The sequence below is a fragment of the Stegostoma tigrinum genome, chromosome 12 (genome assembly GCF_030684315.1).
Source record: "Stegostoma tigrinum isolate sSteTig4 chromosome 12, sSteTig4.hap1, whole genome shotgun sequence".
Classification (NCBI taxonomy): Eukaryota; Metazoa; Chordata; class Chondrichthyes; order Orectolobiformes; family Stegostomatidae; genus Stegostoma; species Stegostoma tigrinum.
The window spans coordinates 19137549-19156405 of record NC_081365.1 but is presented as its reverse complement, the minus strand read 5'-3'; the positions used below and the strand labels follow the sequence as shown (position 1 = coordinate 19156405).

The window sequence follows — 18857 nt, the reverse complement described above, 5'->3', positions numbered from 1 at the left end:
AAGGACAGCCTGAACTGTAGTGCAGCCAACCGTAATCGGGGGACGGCAACTGTGGGAACGGTGGCTTCCCGGAGTTTCGACAGCAGTAGGAATGGTTCCTGCCTGGAATGATGGCAGCAGCAGATTTCTTGCTGAAACGGTGATCGTCGGAGGTGGCAGTGAGTTTGAGCCCAGTTCGGGACCCGGCAACTTCAGCGGTGGCTGCATTGCTGAGATTTGTCCAGCGTGGACTCACGGTGGCGACAACGTTTGTGGAGGCAAGGTAGCACTGACGAATGGTTCCAGCAGCAGTGACACTGGGCCATGGCTGGGCCCTGGTATCTGACAGCGGTGGGAGCTGGTGTTCCAGCTGCGGTGGGGTGCGGGTCTCGGGGCACCTGAGTGTTTGCAGACTATGGACATACTTTGTGGCTTTGTTATCCTGGCAACAAGGACACATGGCAGAGGCGGTGGGGGTCTGGAGGGGTGTTTCCTTTTCTTTTGGCTGTTTCTTTTATCTCTGCTTCTGTTTTTTAATCCTGTTTTTTTTTGTATTCTTTAAGATGTTGCCGGGAAATGACGACTTTGTCCACTTTTCACCGTACTCCTGAACTCGAGTATATGTGACAATAAAATCTAATAAAATTACCAGCTATTCCATTTATTACAAATAATTTTTATGCTCGAGCCTGCTCTGCCATTCAATACAATCATGGCTGATCTCAGCTCGACTTTCCTGCCTGTTTTCCATAGCCCTTCAACCAGTTACAATGAAAAAGCAATCTCCTCCTTCAACTTACTCAGTGCACCACACTGTGGGGTAGTGAATTCCAGATTCATGACCCTTTGAGAGAAGTACTTCCTCCTCATCTCTGTTTGAAATTAGCTATCACTTATCCTAAAATTATGGCCTTTCATTCCAGATTATCCCGTAAACAGAAATATCCTCACTACATCTATTTTGTACATCTTCTTTAATATCTATATACTTCTGACTGTAAGGATAAAATGCTCAATCTCATGTCATATGACAAACCCCTCATCTGTGGAATCAATCTAGTGGACCTCCTCCAAACTGCTTCCGATGCAACTCCATCCCTCCGTAGGGGCACCAAAATCATACATAATATTCCAGGTTTTGTCTCATTAATGACTTATACAGTTGCAGGAAGACTTTTGTACATTTATACTCTATTCCCATAGCAATAAATGTCAAAATTCCATAGTTTTTTGCAATTCATGCATGTCACACACAAGGACATGCAGATCCAGCTGCACCTCATCATTCTGAAGTTTTTCTCTGTATAGGTAATACATTGTCTTTCTATTCTTCTGATCAAAATGGATGCCTCACACATATCCATGTTAAATTTTAACTGCCAAATTTTGGCCCCTTCAAATTTATTTTTTTTTCATTACAACTTACATTCCCACCTTTTTTATGTCATCAGAAAACTTGACTGCAGTACCTTCTATCCCTGCATCCAAGTCATTAATATAGATTGTAAATAACTGGGACCCAAGGACCGAGTCCTGTGGCCCCCGCTAGTTACATCTTGCCTGCCAGAAAAAGACTCATTTATCCTGATTCTCTGATTTCTGCTGTTTAGCCAATCCAAGCTGATATTTTAGTCACTGACTTGGCGTGTTAGCCTTTTATGTGGCACCTATCAAGTGCCTCCTGGAAATCCATATATACTCGATCTAGATATCCATTCTGCAAGTTACATCTTCAAAAAACACAAAGATAGGCAGAGGGAAAGGTAGTGTTGAGGAAGTGGGACAGCTGCAGAAGGACTTGACAGGCCAGGAGAGTGGACAAAGAAGTGGCAGATGGAATACAATGTGAGAAAGTGTGAGGTTATGCATTTTGGTGGAACAGAAGCATAGACTATTTTCTAAATGGGGAATGGTTTTGGAAATCGGAAGCACAAAGGGACTTGAGAGTGCTAGTTCAGAATAATCTTAAGGTTAACATGCAGGTTCAATTGGCAGTTAGGAAGGCAAAAGCAACGTTAGCTTTCATTTCGAGAGGACCAGAATACTACAGCAGAAATGTACTGCTGAGGCTGTATAAGGTTCTGGTCAGATTGCATTTGGAATTTTGTGAGCAGTTTTGGGCCCCATATCTAAAGGACATGCTGGCTTTGAAGGGGGCCCAGAGGAGATTTACAAGAATGATCCTGAGGATGAAGGGCTTGTCATGTGAGGAGCCGTTGAGGTCTCTGGATCTGTACTCCATGGAGCTACGGATGAGGGGATGGGGGGATGTTCTCACTGAAACTTAAAGAATACTGGATAGAATGGATATGGAGAAGATGTTTCTTCTAGTAGGCGAGACTAGGACTCAAGGGCACAATCTCAGAGTGAAAGAATGGCCCTTTAGAACTGAAATGAGGAGGAATTTCTTCAGCCACAGGGTGGTGATTGTGTGGAACGCATTGCTGAAGAAGGTTATGGTCAAGTTGTTGAGTGTATTTAAGACAGAGATAGATAGATACTTGATTGAAAAGGAGGTCAAGTAACAGGAAAAAGGCAGGAGAATAGGGGGTGAGAAACAAATCAGCCGTGATCGAATGGCTGGCAGAGCAGACTCGGTGGCCTAAATAGCCTAATCCTGCTCCTATATCTATAGTCTTATGGTCTTAATTTTAGCAAATTGGTTAAACATGATTTACCCTTCTTAAAGCCATTCTGACACTGGTGGATTGCATTTTGACTTTCTAAATATCCTGTTATTTCATAATAATAGATTCTAACAATTTCTCAATTACAGAAATTAAAACTAACCAGTCTATAGTTTCCCAGTGCCTGCCTTTCTCCCTTTCTGAGTAGTCGCACAATATTAGCATTTCTCCAATTCACTGGAACATTTCCAGCATCCAGAGAATTTTGAAATTTTATAATCAATGGATTCATTATCTCTGCTGCTATGCCCTTTAAGATGTTGGGACATTGAGCAAATTTGGGGAGATAGATTCTTAAAGTAGTAATGGTATGAAGGGTTGAGGAGAGTGGGCAGGAAAATGAAGGCCGAGGAGATGAGATCAGCCATAATCGTATCAAATGGCGCAGCAGGATTGAGGAACTGAATTGCCTACTGCTGCACCTAGGTCTTGTGTTCTCTACGACCCTGCCTCCCTCTTCCATCTTTTTTTATATTCTTACCTAAGTTTTTGGTCACTTACTTTAATATGTCTATATGTGCCCACTCGCCAAATTATATCTGCTTATATCCCGGTATAGTGCCTTCAGACGCCTCACAACGTGAACATCGCCTTATAAATGCAGTTGCTGTGGTTTTGGAGCCAGGGTCATTCAGTGCGTGTGAGCATTGTCAGTTTATAAATGCAACTTATAATTACACCATCTTATTTTAAACAGCAGAGACCGACCCCGTGCTATATGGAATTAGATCTCACCCTTATATTGAAAAGACAGGATAAGAAGAAATGAACTACAGATCCCTCAAGGCAATATTTGATGCATGAGCACTGAACGCCTCTTAGACCGTTTCCAAGGCGATGGATCTAAATATTTGATACAGTATCCATTCGATTCCTGTGAACCATTGTGGCGCAGATTGTGACAGTTCGATGCAACAAATCTTTCGAGTCCTGCTCATTTCAGGTACAGGTCTTATGGACGATTCGCGTTTCATTCAGCAGCGTCTTAGAATAAACCGGTAAGTCATGTTTATAAGATAATAAGGTGTAGAGCTGGGTGAACACAGCAGGCCAAGAAGCATCAGAGGAGCAAGAAAGCCTGACGTTTCGAACTTAGGCCCTCCTTCAGAAATGGGAGAGGCGACGGGGGTTTTCAAATAAATAGGAAGCGAGCGGGAGGCGGATAGAAGATGGATAAAGGAGAAGATAGGTGGAGAGGAGACAGACAGGTCAAAGAGGCGGGGATGGAGCCTGTAAAGGTGATGTGTAGGTGGGGAGGTAGGGAGGGGATAGGTCAGTCCAGGGAGGAGGGACAGGTCAAGGGGGCGGGATGAGGTTGGTAGGTAGGAGATGGGGGTGGGGCTTGTGGTGGAGGGGGCGGGGGTAGGTGGGCGGAAGGACAGGTTAGGGAGGCGGGGCCGAACTGGGCTGGTTTTGGGATGCAGCAGGGGAAAGGGGAGATTTTGAAACTCGTGAAGTCCACATTGGTACCATTGGGCTGTAGGGTTCCCAAGCGGAATAGTTTCTATCTACATACTGGTGCGGATCGAATTCCATCAATTTCTCGCGAGAGGACCTTCACCGCCTCAGTGCATCCTGCTGCATTGTCCTGGAATAACACAGTGTGGAGCTGGAGGAACACAGCATGCCAGGCGGCATCAGAGGAACAGGAAGGTTGACGTTTCGGATAGGGACCCTTCTTAATTTCTGGAGAGTCCCGACCCGAAACGTTAGCTTTCCTGCTCCCCTGATGCTGCCTGAACTGTTGTATTTCTCTATCTCCACACTGTGTTATCTCAGACTCCGGCATCTGCAGTTCTTGCTATCTCTGCATTGCCCTGGGGTTTTTTTTGTATTGCTTTGTTCCTGCACGGAAGAGACATATTTCGGAAAATAATAGTGCAAATCTTATACAAACATGTTGTCATCTTTCAAAAAGAGAAACTTACCTTCAGAAAATATTTTAATTTGAAAACCGAACATCAAAATTCAAAAAGAATGGCATTGAGTTGAAATTCTACAGATTCGAATGTTTATATTTGAATGGTGTGTTGATGACATCAATAGGGAACGCACAGGGACAAGTTTGATTGTCTGATAACGTGAATGACGGTACAAAATAATGAAAATAAGGAAGATGATCAAATTATACATCTACTGATGTCTGTGCACTACCTGAAATATTAAAAGCTGACAACACTCAAATTAAAACAAACAACAGAAACAAGCATAACAAGGTGTAGAGCTGGATGAACACAGCAGGCCAAGCAGCATCAGAGGAGCCGGAAGGCTGACGTTTTGGGACTCGACCCTTCTTCACAAATGGGGGAGGGGAAGGGGGTTCTGAAATAAATAGAGAGAGCGGGGGGAGGCGGATAGAAGATGGATAGAGGAGAACATAGGTGGAGAGGAGACAGACAGGTTAAAGAGGTGGGGAAGGAACCAGTAAGGGAAACAGAAATGAGCGGAAGACTGCACCCACTGTTATCGCCCCTCTCCATAATAATTAAAATATATGATTAATCTTAGCGATTTCATTTTTCAAATGGGTCTGTTATCCTTTAAACTTCCAATTTATCATACAATCACTTTCAAGAAAAAAAACTTTTCGATTTCTTGTTGGGTGTGTGTAGATATTCAGAAATGCCAGAAGATTTACCGGTGCTGGAGGGGAGATGAGTTTATTTTAATATACTGAATTATCATGATCTGAAATGTGAATTAGCATGATCCAAATTGCATTGTTTTAAAAGCTGGTGAAAGCAGATTCATTTGTAACTTTCAAAAGGGAATGAGACATCATTTGAGAAGGAAGTGGTATAAGGTATATAGAACATAGAACAGTACAGCACAGAACAGGCCCTTCAGCCCACAATGTTGTGCTGACCATTGATCCTCATGTATGCACCCTCAAATTTCTGTGACCATATACATATCCAGCAGTCTCTTAAATGACCCCAATGACCTTGCTTCCACAACTGCTGCTGGCAACGCATTCCATGCTCTCACAACTCTCTGCGTAAAGAACCTGCCTCTGACATCCCCTCTATACTTTCCACCAACCAGCTTAAAACTATGACCCCTCGTGCTAGCCATTTCTGCCCTGGGAAATAGTCTCTGGCTATCAACTCTATCTATGCCTCTCATTATCTTGTATACCTCAATTAGGTCCCCTCTCCTCCTCCTTTTCTCCAATGAAAAGAGACCGAGCTCAGTCAACCTCTCTTCATAAGATAAGCCCTCCAGTCCAGGCAGCATCCTGGTAAACCTCCTCTGAACCCTCTCCAAAGCATCCACATCTTTCCTATAATAGGGTGCCCAGAACTGGACGCAGTATTCCAAGTGCGGTCTAACCAAAGTTTTATAGAGCTGCAACAAGATCTCACGACTCTTAAACTCAATCCCCCTGTTAATGAAAGCCAAAACACCATGTGCTTTCTTAACAACCCTGTCCACTTGGGTGGCCATTTTAAGGGATCTATGTATCTGCACACCAAGATCCCTCTGTTCCTCCACGCTGCCAAGAATCCTATCCTTAATCCTGTACTCAGCTTTCAAATTCGACCTTCCAAAATGCATCACCTCGCATTTATCCAGGTTGAACTCCATCTGCCACCTCTCAGCCCATCTCTGCATCCTGTCAATGTCCCGCTGCAGCCTACAACAGCCCTCTACACTGTCAACGACACCTCCGACCTTTGTGTCGTCTGCAAACTTGCTGACCCATCCTTCAATCCCCTCATCCAAGTCATTAATAAAAATTACAAACAGTAGAGGCCCAAGGACAGAGCCCTGTGGAACATCACTCACCACTGACTTCCAGGCAGAATATTTTCCTTCTACTACCACTCGCTGCCTTCTGTTGGCCAGCCAATTCTGTATCCAGACAGCTAAGTTCCCCTGTATCCCATTCCTCCTGACCTTCTGAATGAGCCGACCATGGGGAACCTTATCAAATGCTTTACTGAAGTCCAGTATATGTTCTGAAAGAGTTAAAATTGAAATTGTATTAGCTCTGCCCAATCTGGTTACGTCACAGTGTTCGGTGAGGAAACATGTCCATCTCTGACTGCTGATTGTTTTAATTATTCATGACTATTTAATGTTAATTATGCCTACTGATATCATACAATAAACTATATTAATGCCTCATTAAGATTCTCAGTGGTTTATCCTCTACCACTGATGATAAAATAAGTCCTGTGACTCGACATAAAACGAAGGATTAGGACTCTGGTGACACAGTGGCAGCATCCCTACCTCTGAGTTAGGAGACCTGGGTTCAAGTCTCATCTGCTCCAGTGGTGTGTAATAACAGCTTTCTGAGCAGGTTGATTAGGAAAATAACCAGAAAGGGGTATGGATTGCAATGAACTACCAGTAATTGGAATCCTAAGCCTGATAGGAGTAAAACTAATCAAACATCACTTTCCAATAATTATAGAGCCATACAGCATGGAAAAAGACCCTTTGGTCAAACTCATTCGTGCCAACTAGACACCTAGCCAGCATTTGGTCATATCCCTCTTAAACCCTTGCTATTCATGTACCCATACATAAACACAATAGGCTAAGTGACATCCTTTTCAATTGTATCATTCAATGAATATCATGTAGGGAGACCATAAATTTCACTGTGTTTATCATTAATAATTGTTATTTTTGTCCCTGCAGTTTTTATTCCTGAAGATTTGCAAGAGCTTGCATATACTAATGCAATGCCTGAACCATATAGCATGCATTGTGGATGTATGAATTGAAACAGTGTTGTTGTCTAGAATATTTGATTGTCAGAAATAGCCCGTAGTAACAGATCTGATTCCTCAAAAGCTTTATTATGAAAGGGAAAGAGAGCCCTACTATTGCACCCCTTAGCCCCAGGACTCTCAGACCAAAGCAGCATTCACCTACTACCCAGCCATAGAATAACGAATTGAACACAGACAATGCTTTACTTCTGTGACAAACTAGTTAAGTATAACACTATTTACTCACTTAACTGGGAAGATGTGCATATTAATTATAAATAGTGGCACGCAGATAATGTATTCTCCTTGGTTTGTTCAGGAAATTTATTTAAAATTGGGCCTTTGTTAACCCTAAGAACATTTAAAAAATGATCTCGAGGAGGTTGTGCCTCACTAACTTGATAGAGTTTTTTGAGGAGGTGATGAAAATGATTGATGAGGGAAAGCCATTGATATTGTCTACATGGACTTCAGTAAAGCCTTTGACGACATCTGTCATGGCAGACTAGTACAAAAGGTGAAGTCACACAGTATCAAGGGTGAGCTGGCTAGATCATTACAGAACTGGCTTATTCAGAGGAGACAGAAGGTAGTGGTGGAAGGATGTTTTCAGAATGGAGGACTGTGTGTCGTAGTGTCCCACGGGGATCAGTGCTAGGACCTCTGCTGTTCGTGATCTGCATGAATGATTTGGAGGAAAATGTAGTTAACCTAATTAGTAAGTTTGCAGATGATACAAAGATTGGGGGAGTAGCAGATAGTGAGGAGGATTGTCAGAGGACACAGCAGGATTTAGATGAGTTGGAGGCAAGGGTGGAAAAATGGCAGATGGAGCTTAAACCAGACAAATGTGAGGTGATGCATTTTGGAAGGTCAAGTACAGGTGGAAATTATACAGTGAATGGCAGAACACTTAGGAGTATTGATGTGCAGAGGGATCTGTTTGTTCAGGTCCACAGATCATTGAAGGTGGCAGTACCGGTAAATAAGATTATATAAAAGGCCCATGGCATGATCGCCTTCATTGGAAGGGGCATTGAGTATAAGGATAGACCAGGTGAAAGGGGATAGATTTAAGAAGAACCCGTGGGGCAACTTCTTCACACAGAGAGTGGTGCATATATGAAGTGGGCTGTCAGAGAAAGTGTTTGAGGCAGGTGCAGTAGCAAAATTTAAAAAACATCTGGTTAGGTACTTAGATGGGAAGGAATTAGAGGGATATGGACCAAATGTGGGCAATTAGAACCAGCTGAGTGGACACCATGGTCAGCATGGACCAGTTTAGGCCAAAGAGCCTGTTTCCATGCTGTATTACTCTACTCTATTCTAAGTTATGCTGCAGCTTTATAGAACCTTAGTTAGGCCACACTTGTAAGATTGCATAACGTTCTGGTCACCACACTACCAGAAGGATGTGGATGCTTTGGAGAGGGTACAGAAAAGGTTTACCAGGATGTTGGAGACAGATGCTGAAAGCTAGAATCAATAAGCGATCTGACCTGCTGTGCTTTTACAGCTCCACATTTATTGACTTTACCAGGATGTTGCCTGAAATGGGTGTTTCAGCTATGAAGAATGGTTGGCTAGACTGAATTTGTTTTCAGTGGAACACAGGAGTTTGAGGGGCAACCTAATAGAAGTTTATAAGATTGTGAATGGCTGGATAGAGTGGAAAGTATGAGGCTTTTTCCCAGGGTGGAGGCATAAATTACTAGAGGGGTCAGGTTCAAGGTGCGATGGGGAAAATTTAAAAGAGATGTGCTAGGTACGTTTTTCGCACAAAGGGTGGTGAGTGCCCCGAATGCACTGCCAGTGGACGTGGTGGAAGCAGACACAGTAGCAACATTCAAGAAGCACGTGGACAAATACGTGGAAGGGAATAGAGGGATACGCATCCTGTAAGTAAAGACAGTTTTAGTATGGAAGGGGAAAATCTGGTGGCGCACAATTACTGGAAAAGCTCAGCTGATTTGGCAGCAAATGCGGAGAGAAATTAGAATCAACTTTTCAGGCCAAGTGCCCCTTCATTAGAACTGGTGGCAGCTAGGAAAACATTAGTTTATATGCAGCAACTTGGTTGGGAAGAGAGGGTAAGGAGTAAACAATAGGTGGGTATAGAGCCCAAAGATAGAAGAACAATTGCACAGACAAAGGAGTTGACATCAATCTAGCTGGGAGGTTAAGTAGCTGTTAATGGGGACTATTAGCAGCTAACAATGGGTATGTGTAATAGCAGACCATGTGACAACAAGGCCCAGCGTGTGATAACAGTGTGGAGCTGGAGGAAATCTGTGAAGAAGGGTCCTGACACGAAACGTCAGCTTTCCTGCTCCTCTGATGCTGCCTGGCCTGCTGTGTTCCTCCAGCTCCACACTTTGTTATGTCAGACTCCAGCATCGGCAGTTCTGACTATCTCCAAGGCCCATTGTGTGGAGCTTGGGGAAAGGAAATGGGAGAGCTCAAGTCCTAAAATTATTGAACTCAATATTGAGTCCAAACGCTGCAGGGTCCCTAAGCAAGTAAACACACAAAAAAAGCATGGGCAAAAGAGATCATGAAGGCTTATTGCTTTAGACAAAGTCAGTTTAGTTACATTACTCTAAAGGTATATTCCAGATAAATTGTAAGAAACATCTGAAACTGAAATTTAGAACTTTAGTCTTGTAAGAACGAGAGATCTCTAATAGGTGGAATTTACATTGACAAGATTGTTCCACAAATATTTATCAATTATTTGGTAGAAATGATATTTTAGAGCAAAATATTTCACAACTAAAATACAAAGTATGTCAGGACGACGGCCTCAGGACATATAAAATACAGCGGATCCCATATGTAAATGTGGGGCCTAACATATCTCCTAGGACGCCACTGTTAAATTAGCCTGTTGTCAGCGGACACAGACCATTCTGGAATCTTAGTGACAAGCGTAATTAATAAGCGGCAGTCTACATAATCAGTAGATTTTATTTTAAAGAAAATGTTTGATATGGAGAAGCAGTTTTAAAATTTTTTTTCCTGTCTTTGCGGAACTCCCAAGGGCGTATCACTGTTATCCATTAATTGCCACCTTCTTCCTTCCCCTGCACCGCCCCCCCCCCCCACCCCCACCATCAAAACTGACCGAAGGACTTCTTGCAAAACCATGTTCATACCTTTGAGTCAAGAAAATGACTTCAGGAGGCTGCTGTCCCAATGTATAGAAGTGAGGCCTTACGCTCAATTCCTGGTGAACATCAGGCCTCCAAGTTAATGTGTGTGAGCTGTCTGTGCATCATTGCTTACAGTAGTCAAAAACAGGCCATAACCAATTTCTAATGCTATGTTTGCTTATTTTTATTTCCAGTTTGGTCTTCTAATTTTTTTTGTTCAGTGGTAATATTTTTCAAAACCTTTGACCCACTTCTTGTATTCATACATCGCATTGCACTAAAATATTCTGTCCAATCAAATGGCAACATAAAAAAAATACAGTTTCTCAACTATTCAGCTATACATCCTAAAATAAAGGTCCTCTTAAGAGAATAAACACTTTTGTTTTGTTTTCTTTCAGCGTATTTTCTCCAAGACCATTCAGTCTTCTTTGGTGGAAATATTCAAGCCAATCTCTCTCATTCTGTGCATCTTTGCTGTCTTGCTTCTGCACATGCACCCACTCTCCCAAAAGACTACTGTAGGCCTTTACGTCAATGTTAGCTTTACAACAATCTGTAAGACACGATCTACCACTATATTTAATGAGTATCTCATCAAAAATGTTCAATTGCGTGTAATCTTCCATAGTCTAGGGCATGCAAAATCAAGGAGTATATGATTATCTAGACCATAAATTCAAACTATATATTTTGTGAGAAAAGAGTATGAAGTAAGGCAGGAACATTTTGTTTTTCTTATTTGGTGCAGGTTACAAGGGCAAATAATAAAAGTGTTCAGACAATGGATAGGGTAGATGGGAGTGGACTGGTAGAGTAGAACAGTGTCAGGGGTGGGAAGCATTCATCTTAATTGTAAGAGAATTTAAAATGATGGTAGATTTCAATTCTAGGTGACTCATGTTTGGCGAAAAATAAAGGAGTAATTTGTTACCGGGATGATGCATTTATGCTTTGCGCTTCAAAACTTCAGTATGATCACAGAGCCTATAAAGATCTAAAAGCATTCCACAATATAGGACTCACATTAAACAAGAAGTGAAAATTTCAAAAACGAAAATTAGATTACGGGGGCAACGAAAAAGTATAATGTTAAATCTTAGGGCAAAAAAACCATCAGCAATTTTCCATTACAAAAGAATGTCAATGAGGACTGGCGATTTCTAGGAATGGTAAACTACTTAGGGAAGTTCATTCCAAATGATGCTTAGTAGCAGAATGTGTACTACTTACGAGATACACTGCTTAAATTCATCTAAGATGAATTGAGATTCATAGACTGCATCTTCTAAACCCATGACCGTTTAGAATTAGAATTCCATCTAGAAGGACAAGGGCAACAAATACGCCACCTGCAAGTTCCGCTCCAAGCCATTCAATTGCCACATCAACTATCCTGCCCCTATGGAATCTGCCACATCTGTGGGTGATGCAGACATGGTAATTCCACTTCCCACATTGAACGTGACAACTCTACACTATGCCAACCTGGTCCAGAGTTGCCACCCAGGTTAAAGTAGTCTTAGCCATCTTTTGTACACTGGAGGGGGAAGTTCAATGACATTCTCCATTCAGCCAGCCTAAGTACCACCATCTTTTCTCCAACACGTCACACTCACTTTATCTCTGCTACTTTAACCACCTCCCGCCAAGTCTTATGCTCTACCTCTCTGACTATTGTTTGCAACATCTTCCAAATTCATGCTCTTTCACCCGAACCTTGACATCACTGATCCTGCTTGCGCTCTGCACTGCCTAACCTTTCACATGGGACACCACAGAACTGCATCAAAAGTTGTGCCACACACTTTCATCTCCTTACTCCCTGCCTCGCTCTCATTCCAGTAGAAATACAACCCACAATAGAACAACTAAGGATATGTGAGGGGCTTGACATTCAATCTCTCACCCCTTATACTCTTATGCTGTCCACTTCATTTCGATTGGGTGATGGGTTGTGTGCAAACTCCTGGACTACAATTGGAGACTGCCCTTGACTTACTGTGCTTGAGTAAAGGCAATCCCCTTGACTAGACAGTGGCCCGCTGATAAAGGCTTCTTGCCTTTGTGTCTGAACTAAATGACAAGTCAACCCTGAAATAATATGATTCACATATCTTTGGCTGAGAGGGTAAAGTGCAAAAGGACAAGGCAAAACAGGGATGCCAGTGAGCATCCAGCTAGGGTCAGAAAAATGTGAGTGCTAGGACAGTGGGTGAAGAGTGAAGAGCCTGGTCCAGTCATGTGCTGAGTGCATTTCTCTGAGAGCATAGTGTCCTTGCATCAGTTCTACAATGATAGTTGCTGGTATAGTCCACAGTGGAGTACTGAAGTGCAGAAACATCCTGTAAGTGGATTGGAAATTTAGGTGTGATGGTTATCAGTGGCTGGCATATATCAGATGCCAATGTCCATTGATGTGGGCTGCGTATGATCAATTCCCATGGAGAGTGTCCTGAGGTTTTGGTATTTGGTCTCCAATGTGGACACCCTTCAGAGCAAACAATGAGCTGAATTCGCCAAATACCTGCCTTGATTTCCATGATGAGTTTTGTTGTCATCTAGTTTATTTGGTGAGTTTGGTAAGATAGGAAGCTGAATATTAATGAGGTGAGTTAGGCCATTAACTAGACAACTAAAAAGCCATAATTCCATTTAATTGGCAACTCGCTGCTGCTTCATGAGAAACTCATATCTGCTTGCAAAAGCAGAAAGGTGAAACAGGACATGCCAAACGTCATTATTGGCCTCACTGGGTTTCTCGTCCAATTCTGTCACAAATCTCACCACTCAGAACTCGATAAGATCCAACCCTATCTAAGGCAATGTCATAGATCTGTTAGCAAAATTAAAACATTTGCAATTTAAAAACCACACAAGCAGCAGGAGTTGAATGGTATCCTCTGTGATATATTGTTGATTGATTATAAGGAAACATGAATGGATAAATAAAATGAGTCATACAAATAAAAACAGAAAATACTGAACAATGCAACAGAGTATGGCAAGATAACATTTTTGAGATAGTCTGATTTGTTTTTCACTTTATGATCGTATCTCTGCAGAAGCTACACATGATATCAAACCATTCAGAACAACATTAATTATAGGAGGTTTTACAGCCACCTCCAGGTCCACTGTGAAAATACTTGGACTCACAAGGATGCAAAGAAGTTATATTGCTCAGCATGGCAAGTGAAAAAAGTTTGAAAGACAGCTCCTCTGATCATACCCCAGGAGGACCCGAGGGAGAATCTCCTACAAGCAGTAGCATTTCCAGTAATCAGGCAAATAACAGCATCAAAAGCAACAAGTGTCAAATAAATAGTGGGTGCACAGAGTATTCTGAGGATTTTGAAGATCACAGCAGTATCACAGAGTCAATCAAAGCAATGTGTGCTAGAAGCAAACAGCAACAAAAAGAGAAGAAAAGTATTCACAGGAACAACAGCCGAAGCAATCCAAAAATAGGTAAGCTCTTTTTCCAAGTCATTAAGTAAAATTAAACATGGTAAGTTTACTCAAATTAGAAATGACATCTCAAGGAGTTATTTTTAAAAAATGCTGGCGATGGGAGACAGTAATTTGGCATTTTAACAAATTGAAATGACACACTAGATGTTTATCAAATGTGGGATGTGAATTCCTCATTTTGGCTTAGATCAGCAGGAAGAGTTGCCAAGGTAGGCCAAGTGCTTCAGAGTAGAGAGGGAGGCAGAAATTTTAAAAAATCGGTTGGTGACTGACTGTTCCAGCACATATTTGAACCAGCTGGTCCCATTCATTTCATTCAGTATATCACAGTCTATGTAAGATAGTCAAGTAAGGTGATTGGGAAAATGCAAGTTGCAGTATTTATTATACCTGTGCCAATGAAAAAGCTAATAGCTTTCTGCATGAAATTGAACAAATGCTCAGGGGTGTGTGTGTGTGTGTGTGTGTGTGTGTGTGTGTGTGTGTGTGTGTGTGTGTGTGTGTGTGTGTGTGTGTGTGTGTGTGTATGCACATGCATTGTAATTAAAAAAATGTTACAATGCATCACGACTGAATAAGGAACTGACAGTCTAGCACAGTATATGTGTTGATATCCACAGCCTGGAGATACTAAGGATAAGCATCTAAATAGCATTAGTTTAAAGGTTATATTAAACATTTAAATGAAAATAAAATACTGTGGATGCTAGAAATCTGAAATAAAAACAGACAGTGATGGAAAAACTCAGCAGGGTCTGACAGCATCTAATAGGATTAGAGTCATATTGGGCTCAGAATGTTAACTGTTTCTCTCTCCATAGATACCACCAGACCTGCTGAGTTCTTTGCACCTTCTGTTTTTATTTCATATAATAAAGCAGTTATGATGGGAGAACTGAATTATGAGAATTCTCATTCATGTTCACAAACTCTGGAGGAAGAGACTCCTTTTTGAAGGAACATAAGAACACATATATTCATATATATGATATTTTAAAAGTTGTTTCTGCATAGTCTTCTGAATTAATAAGCTTGAGTGTCTAGTTTCAGCAAGTTTAATACTTTATTAAGAAATACAAGCATTTGATTTTGTCTCTTGTTTTGATGTCACTTTACTTGCTTAATGCATTCAAAATAGACTATTTGTTGATTAAAAATCAAAGCATCTCAAGACTGATTTCTGGTCTCTATAATTCAAGCTGCGTAGAGGCCAGAAGAGTTGTTGTTTATTCACTTGTGGAACATGGGTATTGCTGGCTGGCCAGCATTTATTGCCTGTCCTGAATTGTGCTTGAGACGCAAGAGGTGAGCTGCCTCATGAACCATTGCAGTCCACGTGCTGTAGGTTGACCCAAAATGCCCTTAGACAAGGAATTCTAGGACTTTGACCCAGCAACAATGAAGGAACGACAATATATTTTCAAGTCAGGATGGTGAGTGGCATGGAGGGGAACTTCCAGGTGGTAGTGTTCCCATGTAACTGCAGTCCTTATCCTTCTAAATGGAAGTGGTTGTGGGTTTGGATGGTGCTGTCTGAGGATCTTTGGTGAATTTCTGCAGTGCATCTTGTAGATAGTACACACTGCTGCCACTGCGTGTTGGTGGTGGATGGGGTAGATGCTTGTGGGTGTGGTGCCAGTCCAACTAGCTGCTCTGTCCTGGATGGTGTCAAGCTTCTTAAATGTTGTTGCAACTGTACCCATCCAGGCAAGTGGGAAGTATTCCATCGCACTCCCGACTTGTGCTTTGTAGACAGGCTTTGGGAAGTCAGGGGGTGAGCTACATGCTGCAGATTACTAGTCTCTGATCTGCTCTTGTAGCCTTTGTTGATGTGGTGAGTCCAGTTGAGTTTCTGGTCAGTACATAAATTTTTACACATTTTCTACCATACCTTATTATTTGGTCACTGGATCTGATAAAGCCATAGCTCCTTGCCATACTTGTCTAGAAAATGGAGGAAAGCAGTTCTGTTTAACTCTGAATTAAAAGTATTATGTCTCATCCCCTCCTATTTCCATGTTTCTCAGTTTTTCTGTTAATTATTCTCATTAAGTAAAAATTGGATCCTCTCTGGCCAAGGCAAGTCTGAAATTATCTACCTTGAACCATTTTACCTTTCAACAACTTTACAAATCTTTCTATTTGTTAACAGCTAGTTCCCTTCTGCTAATTTTTAATATTTGAAATATTGCACAAAGTCTTCTGCTCCTCGAAGTGGCAAGTTTAGATTTGGGAAGGGCACTTAATTAGACAGTCTGGTAGTGTACCCAAATCCCGCCAGGTTCCCACCTCCATTGGCGTTCTGTTTGAGCCTGGAATGCTTTTAGTGTCCCCTACCCTCGAAACTTATGAAAATTATTTAATCCTGTGCCATTTCCTGGCTCCCCATTATTAATTTCCCAGTCACATTTTCTAAGGGGCCTATGTTAATTTTGGCCTTTTCCTTTTCATTATATTTAAAAAAGTTCTTACTGTCAGTTCTTGTATTACTTGCTTGTATGCCATCAGAATTTATTTTCTGCCCCTTTATTATTTTTCTTGATCACCCTTTGTAGGCTTTTAAAACTTTCCCAGTTCTCTGGTTTGCCTCTAATCTTTGCCACGTTGTATGTTTCTTCTTTCAGTTTGATACTATCCTTGATTTCCTTGGTCAACCATGGGTGGTTTATCCACTTCCTAGAATCCTTCTTCCTTACTGGAATATATTTTTGCTGTGAGTCATGAACTATTTTCTTAAAAAAACTGTCATTGTTCTTCAACGATTTTTTCTGCTAATCTCTTTTACCAGTCCACTCTAACCAACTCTGTCTTTGTCCCACTGTGATTACCCTCATATATTTCCACATCAAGGAGATGTTCACCTGCACACCTGCCAACGTGGTATACTGCATCCGCTGTACCCGTTGTGGCCTCCTCTACATCAGAGAAATCAAGCAGAGGCTTGGGGACTGCTTTGCACGACACCTATGCTCAGTTCGCAATAAACAACTGCACCACCCAGTCGCGAACCACTTCAACTCCCCCTCCCATTCCTCAGATGACGTGTCCATCCTGGGCCTCCTGCAGCGCCACAATGATGCCACCTGAGGGTTGCAGGAACAGCAACTCATATTCAGCTTGGGAACCCTGCAGCCCAATGGTATCAATGTGGATTTCACAAGCTTCAAAATCTCCCCGCCCCCTACTGCATCCTAAAACCAGCCGAGCTTGTCCCCGCCTCTCTAACCTGTTCTTCCTCTCACTTATCCCCTCCTCCCACCTCAGGCTGCACCCCCATTTCCTATCACTGACCTTATCTGCCCCCTTGACCTGGCTGTCTTCCCTGGACTGACCAATCCCCTCCCTACCTCCCCACCTACACTCACCTTTACTGGCTCCATCCCTGCTTCTTTAACTTGTCTGTCCCCACTCCACCTATCTTCTCCTCTATCCATCTTCGATCCACCTCCCCCCTCTCCCTATTTATTTCAGAATCCTGTTCCGCTCCCCCATTTCTAATGATGGGTCTAGGCCCGAAATGTCAGCTTTCCTGCTCCTCTGACGCTGCTTGGCCTGCTGTGTTCATCCAACTTTACACTGTGTTATTGAGGTTAATCACAGCTGTTTTCAAGTCAAGTTTCTCACTGTCAAGCTGAACACTAAATTCTGCCATATAATGGCCCCTTTTCCTCATAATCTTTTAGTCTGTGATCATTTATTAAACCTGATCTGTTACATATTATCAGATCCAAAGTAACCTGAACACTGGTAGGATCCACAAGATTTGTGCCAGGAAATTGCCCCAAATAGATTCTATTTTATACTCACATAGTTAGAAAGAGGATTTACACTTACATTTACAACTGGAAGACTGCAATTAGCATCCAGTTTCCAGGTCCACTTTTGTCATAATTATGTGTAGCTCCAGGTTCAGAGCTATTTGTGTGCAGGGAGAAAACTAGTGGTGAAGTGAAAACTTATGGGTAAATTAAATTTAACCAGATGACAACATTAAAAGGAAGAAGTTTGAAAATGCTAAAAGCCTGTCTTCAATTCTAAAATGCATTTGAATCTGTTAGAAAGCTAAGCGATGGCCTAGCGGTATTATCGCTGGACTGTTAATCCAGCGACCCAGATAACGTTCTTGTCACCCAGATTTGAATCCTGCCACAGCAGATGGTGGGTTCAGTGAATATCTGGAATTGAAAATCTATTGATGACCATGAATCCATTGTTGATTGTTGGAAAAACCCGATGATTCACTCATGTCCTTTAGGGAAGGAAACGGCCATCCTTACCTGGTCTGGCCTACATTTGACTCCAGGCCCACAGCAATGTGGTTGACTCTTAACTGCCCTCTGTGCAATTAGGGATGGGCAATAAATGCTGCCTAGCCAGTGACGCCCTCATCCCATGAGTGAATAAAAAAAAAGTGCCAAGGTTGTAGGAGAAAAAAGTGTAGAGGCAACAGGAATAAAAAATTGGAAAGGAAACAGAATGTATGCATGTATCTGTAGGCAGGTACTGGAGCATCCTTATAATCAAGCCCTATTTAGTGGGCATGAGTAATAAGATGTTCAGAGTGATTGGTTTTTGATGTATGTGTCAGGTGGAGCAACATGAAATCAACAGTGAAAAGAACAGATTGCATGAACAGTAAATAAATTTGAAATGACCATCCATATTTAAGAGCTGGCAAAAAAAGAGTAAACCTAACTTGAATCTACTGGCAGCAGAACACTTTTTTGCAAACATTTGTTGTGAATGAGTACATAGATAAGCTGCAGAGCTGGGCTGAGAGGTGGCAAGTGGAGTTTAATGCAGACAAGTGTGAGGTGATGCACTTTGGTAGGAGTAAC

The 18857-nt window shown here is 42.0% G+C and overlaps 1 protein-coding gene across 3 annotated transcripts in view; it reads left to right on the top strand.

The window, feature by feature from the left end:
* Positions 1 to 3381: 3381 nt before the first annotated feature.
* Positions 3382 to 18857, top strand: part of LOC125457224 (lebercilin-like protein) — a 100041-nt gene continuing 84565 nt past the window's right edge. For 2 of the 3 annotated variants that reach the window (XM_048541152.2, XM_059650023.1), the window contains exons 1-2: positions 3538 to 3664; positions 13611 to 14016. In XM_048541152.2, the coding sequence (XP_048397109.1) occupies positions 13734 to 14016 (283 nt within the window). In that variant the 5' untranslated portion in view covers positions 3538 to 3664; positions 13611 to 13733. Of the gene's footprint in view, positions 3665 to 13610; positions 14017 to 18857 lie in introns of all 3 variants that reach the window. The other variant, XM_048541151.2, reaches the window with a different exon arrangement.